Source organism: Odontesthes bonariensis, chromosome 15 (genome assembly GCF_027942865.1).
Source record: "Odontesthes bonariensis isolate fOdoBon6 chromosome 15, fOdoBon6.hap1, whole genome shotgun sequence".
In the NCBI taxonomy this organism is placed as follows: Eukaryota; Metazoa; Chordata; class Actinopteri; order Atheriniformes; family Atherinopsidae; genus Odontesthes; species Odontesthes bonariensis.
This window is the reverse complement of record NC_134520.1, coordinates 15,837,012-15,843,011: the sequence shown is the minus strand read 5'-3', so window position 1 is coordinate 15,843,011 and position 6,000 is coordinate 15,837,012. Positions and strand designations below refer to the sequence as shown.

The 6,000-nt window shown below is 40.6% G+C and overlaps 1 protein-coding gene across 1 annotated transcript; it reads left to right on the top strand.

Annotated features, from left to right (window-relative positions):
* Positions 1-358: 358 nt before the first annotated feature.
* On the top strand, positions 359-4,672 carry rex1bd (required for excision 1-B domain containing). Its single transcript, XM_075484328.1, has 5 exons — positions 359-503; positions 957-1,039; positions 2,127-2,331; positions 3,917-4,005; positions 4,162-4,672. The coding sequence occupies exons 1-5, from the start codon at positions 501-503 to the stop codon at positions 4,232-4,234; spliced, it is 453 nt and encodes a 150-aa protein (XP_075340443.1). The 5' UTR covers positions 359-500; the 3' UTR covers positions 4,235-4,672.
* Positions 4,673-6,000: the final 1,328 nt, after the last annotated feature.

Here is a 6,000-nt window from a genome sequence, read left to right as displayed (position 1 = left end):
CATCTATATATTATTTTGTGCAGTAACCTGCTGTGTATCCGGATATCTCTGCACCCGAATACAATTTTCTTTTAAACCAGACATCTTACTTAATTCGTTGCTTGGTTTCTTCCACCAATGCTCTCTTCACATCGGACTACTTAAACTTAATTAGCTTTTTTTTTTTTTTTTTTTTTTTACCTCGCGGAAACCTACCGATGACTACTGCTGTTAAAAAGTCAATATCCCGGACGCGGGATCAATAAAGTCTTAAGTCTTACTTTATCTTATCGACTGTTTCTTTCACTGCGATTTGCTAGTTTGCTAGTCTCGTACTGGTACTTTTAAATTGAAGGCCACTTTTTACGCAGTGCTGTGTCGTCATTTCTGGTTTGGGGAGCAGCTGCTGATTCACAGACGGAAAGTGAGGAACGTGCTGTGTTTAACAGATTTAAACATGCTGGTATAAACTCATATTACTCCATGACAAATTAAAAAACAGGGGTTTCTAGCTGGCTACCATGGTGAGTATGTGAAATATTATACCACAGTTTTACGTGGCAGAGTCTCTTATCTAATACTTTGAAGTGTGCTAAGCTAATTCAAGCTAACGACAACTATGCTATGAGGCTGAGGTTTTTAATTTAGTAAAAGCAGGAGTCTTACCAAAGCGTTTATTGCATCATTTGTTCGGCACCAGTTATAATCAGAGTCTACCATTAGTCAAAGTGGTGCTAGTCATTTTGTTATCACTTTCAGCCTCATAAATTAATAATTTACACTGTTCTGTGTTTAATAAAGTGACATCTTATGATAAAACGAAATGATTGGAATCTGCAAAAGTATGTACATTTTAACAACAGTTTACTCCTATTTTTAAAATAGTTATCTAAGTTGGATAACAGGCTGATTATCACCGTGATAAAACACCACTGTGTTTTGTGTTGACTTTGTTCTCCTTTGCTTCCCTCGTCCAGGTCCCTTCAGACTTTAAGTCTCTGATCCAGAGGTTTTATCACCTTCAGTCCGAGCGGATTGAGACGTATCGGCTCTTCGAAGAGTAAGTTTGGATCTCAAACTAATAGTTGCCACGCTGCTGTTAACTTCGTGCTAGAGTGCACACACTCAAATTAAATAGAATACAAGGCTCTATGAGTCATGTCATTTTTTTTTTATTTTCCAAGAACATTTAAAACCTCTGAAATTGAGTGCTGCACAAAGTAAAGCTGTACAATAATGACAGTAATATGTAATGATTGCAATGGATTCAAACAATTGAAACGAGACTTATTATTGCAGAATGCATGAAAACGGCAGGTTTTGAGTGAGTTTGTGGGTGGAGAAACACAACCAGTGCAGATACACTGGTAGAAGTCAGCAGCTTCCGTTCAGTTTTTCTTTATGTGGAAAAAATGCAGAGCAGGCTCAGCTGATTCCGATTTTGAGAGGGTGGCACAAGGAAATGATTAATGGTCTTGTTCAGATTGCCAGCCCAAATCCTTTGAAAAGTCGTATTTGAATTTTCGCAAACGGATCCAAACCACGCAGCGCCACAGGTGCGTGACAGCGCTGGTGTTCCAGTGTCTGAAATTGGTATTTCAAAGTGTGTTTTGTATCACTTAGAATTGTAACCCTCAACAATGACATTAAATCCGGAGCATCAAACTGAATCCATACTTCTGCCAGTATAGCCCCGGAGGACGACCAGGATTACAGTCTGTAGACAGAAATTTGGCAGCAGTCTTCTGAAAAGACGGAGCAGAAGGTAATCCGCTGTTGGACATGGCTGCATGGCACCACGTCTTCCATGGAGCCATGGGAGGGGACTTTAAGTTTCTGACAGACCCTTAATGCCATTGTCATGCTGGTGCATAATCTAGAGCTAGTTGCCTGCTTTTGCTCTGAATCAAGACGAGCGCCAAAAAAGCTTGACTGGGCTACTACCAACTTCAGAAATGAGATGCAATGATTAATACAGTATGAGCAGGATCAGGGAGATGCTTCTCTGCATTTCACATAACAATGGGCCTGTAAAACTGTTGAAAAGCTTGCTTGTTCTCAAAACAGTACAGAGTTTTCTCTCTTCTTTTTTTTTTTTTTTTTTTCTCCTTTTAATTCTTATTGTTTGGCTCCTGAATGCCTTCCAGGGGACACGAGGCCTACTTGAGGACAGGGCCCCATTATGACTTTGACCACTACAAGCAGCTGGTCCATGAGATAACGCAGGCCTTCAGCGGCATTTCCAAGGAGGTGCTGGAGATCAAGGGGAGGCTGCACAACGAGTTTGACCGACCAGACCTTTCTGAGCACATTGAAAAGCTACAGAGCAAAGAGAAGCAGAAACTTGAACTGGTAAGTAAACACTTTGTTTTGTTTCTCTTGTGTCCAGAATACAGCGGTGCACGAGACAATGAAAGTGTGCACAGTGCTTTGCAAAAGTCTGTTGCCCCAGCTTGATTTCTTCATATATTGAAAGGAAAACGGGGTAGTGATTTATTGAAACATTTGCAAACAAAAATGGAAATCCACCTTATGATGCAAAAACAGAGTTTGTACAGTTCTAACAGAGTATTTGGTATGAGCACCTTTATTCTTTTGGGGAGGATTAATTACTCTATAAGACCTGTTGCTTCTGATTTCCAGACAGTTCTTGTGTCATTTTGGCATACCTCAGCCTTTTCTCCCTGTTTCCCTTTGTTAAAAATGGCTTCTTAACAGCCACCCTTCCATGGAGACCTTTCCAGGTCCAGATGCATCTCTCAGGTCCTGTGAGGTCCTCTGTCTTAAGGGTTTCATTTTCAAAAACTGTCCACCTGCTGTAGGAATTTTTTTTATTTTATTTTTTTTAAGACCTGCCACTTCTTCTTTTGTCCCCCACACGTCACGTTTCCTCGAGTTTTTAAAGGACACTCTGCACACCATGCTGAGAATGATCTTTTGGTGCATAAATATAGTTTTATTCCGGTTAGACTAACACGTTTACAGGCATCAACATAAGGTTTGAGTTAGACAAACACAACAATTTTTTTTTTTTTCTCCAGTGTCATGTTAATGTACTTACTGGTTATTATATGTATTATATATTATTATATAATCCTATATATATCAAAATGTGTTTTTAAGCTTTGACACAATGTTTTTCAGGTTGTAAGATGACGGATTTGGTGCTCGGACCTGCTCAGACACATTTATTTCCCTCAACAACTTTTACTATTTATACCGATTGTCCTGTTTGTAGGTGTAAATCATTTAATACACGTTCATCAGAGACTTGGTGCAGAAAAACTAAAGAGATGGTTGCGTGGCACACAACTTATATTTTGATTTGATGCTGGAGGAAAAAATCGTAAAATTGCAACAAAGAAAAAAGGAAGCGCGTCACATTCAGCTCTAATTATGCTCCAAGGATACACTGCACCTGCCATAACTAAATGAAGATGCCTCAGTCTTCTGTCTTTTGGAAGATGCGCTCTGCGCCTTGTGTGAAGTTCACTCTTTTTAACATTTGTTACAGCTTCACTGTTTTACCACAGGGCGGCAGAGTTCTTATGAAAGGATATTTTTCATTATTGTTCACCAGCTGAAAACAAAGTCCACCGAATTAAAGCTATAAATGTGTAAAATGCAAATCACTAGTGGAGGGAATTTGTGCGCAGTACCTCTCGTGGGAGCTGTTTGGAGCTTTGGGTCCAGATGGAACAGCAAATACTGCTGTTAGTGTACGACTGGTACATTGTTACTTATACAGTTCTCTTTTATTTCAGTCGCTGCCCCTGTACTTCTCACATTTTGTACATCTGTTCCACAGAAGTGATGCTTCGAGTTTTACTTTCCCGTGTTCTATACACTTTCTTCCGTTGATGCTATAAATCTCATATTATCCACCTTTTGTAATGGGAAGTTTGCATAAATCCTATCTGATGTGCCTTCTGAACAGACAGCCAAGCTGCAGTTAGCCAGGCAGCAGGCTCAGGATCACCCAGAGGAGGAAGGCTGTGAAGAAAAGATCCAGGATATCAAGCACGAGTAAGAGCACTTACTACCACCCCACTTGTATAATATCAACCTGCTTCTCTGAACTGATGAATGAGACAATTTTTTTTTCCCCGTCAAAAGAAAGCCGCGGCACAATTCAGCACTTTAGTTGCCAATTGTATGTGTTTGTGTCCTCTCTTTGTTCAGGATCATCAAGAGCAATGAGGCTCTGAGTGAGATCATGCAGGACTTTAAGTATGATTCAGAGGAATGTGATTGACGGCCGATTCCCAGAACATCTGTACCAGTCCTCTCACATCATGAGACCGCGTGGAGGTGACGGGTCAACTCCGCCGTGCTGCAACTTCCATCTTGGACTCCTCAGCTGCTCTTATTGATCCGCCTCGGGCTCCACCCTGTTCACTGCTGCAGTCTTATTCTACCCACGGGGCCTCTCACAATCTGGCTCTGTGTGTTTCAGTGTCACGTGTTTGTTTTACTGCACTGGTTAGCAAAAAAAAAAAAAAAAAGGGAGAAAATCTTCTTGTGCTGTGATTAAAATATGTAAATACAATAAGAAAATTGAATGGGCTTATCCAGCTGCCTTTGTTTATTTGATGAATTCTATTTTTTAAATAAAAAAAAAGACTCTTTACAAGATGAGTTTTGCTTTTAACTACAAACCAATTTACACAGTAAAGGAAAATAAATGATGATGCTCAACATTCTCAGTCGCTGTTACAGAAATATCAGCAGTGTCACTGTTTTGAGCAAAATGTCTGTTCGGTTATGACGACGAGGCATTCTTTCGTGTTTTTGATTTGCAGATACAACCAGCACTTCGCCAGTATGTCTTCCGGGACATTTTGATGCATTGTGATAATTGATGATGCCGCAGATTCATTTACGAGTAACAAAACTTTTCGGCAATAAACTGTGAAAAGACTTGCTTGAGAGCAAGTGGTTGTTAGATAAGTTTAAAAGTTTGAGCCCTTAAAATATATATATTTCAGAATATTTTGCAGTAACTGTGGGCCTAAATATTTTTTTTTGCCATTGCAAACAGATCCAACGGGCAGGTTTTGAATGTGGAAGCAGCAGAGAAAGGCTGCATTGTCTGGAGTTATCTCCCACTCAGGCCCTTTAAAACTCAAGTGAAGCCTTTATGACCGAACGCTGCAGAGTCCTCTGGGCGGGGACTTGAACCTCTCACACAGCTGGGACCCTGTGGACTAGTTGTCTGTCAGTGTCTCTTGATGTTGCTCATGAATTAAACACCACAGTGGTGCCAAGCCCCTGTGCTATAAATTATTGTCTTGTCGAATCTGAAAAGACAAAAGCAGATGGTTCTTAGCTGGGATGATTCAACGTTAAAAACACTAATCACCACAACCGGTCTGTCTGGCTGCCACTTTTTTCTCTCATTCTGTCTCTGCATCATCTCTTTCTTATTCTCCGTGTAGCTCTTCCAGCCCCCATGCTACCTTGCTCTCAAGATAATCAATGGGAACCTGTCACGCTTTGTGAACAAAGACATTACTCAGGCGACAGCTTTTGCCCTGAAAAGCGGTAAAAATCTGAAGTGTGCTGAGCTAATTGAGTCAGGTAGACTGAAGGTTTCGGAGGGTTCAAGGACTGAGCAGCAGAGGATGTGGCTGAGGGGCATGAACTCTTCCCAAAGTTGCATAAGGAAACACATGATCCTGAGGCTTTTTGCGTGCCATTTGGCCTGAGTTATTTTTGTGAAAGGGGATCTTCATGCCAAGGAAAAACAAAAGGAGCACATTACAGCGGGCTGTTAATGACATTTACATGTTTATGTCTCTTTGTTGTGGCCATCAACTGAAGATCAGAAGTCCACTCATTAAAATATGTAATAAAATCAGACTGCTTGACGGAGAGCATATCCGCTTTTATGCTCCCACTTCTGGGCCTGTAAAGTTTAAACCGCACATTTTACCTGATCATAAAGCGCCGACTGAAACTCCACAGAGCTCAGTTCAAGAGAAATTGTCCCCCTTTGTTTTGACCAAAAAAAAAAAAAAA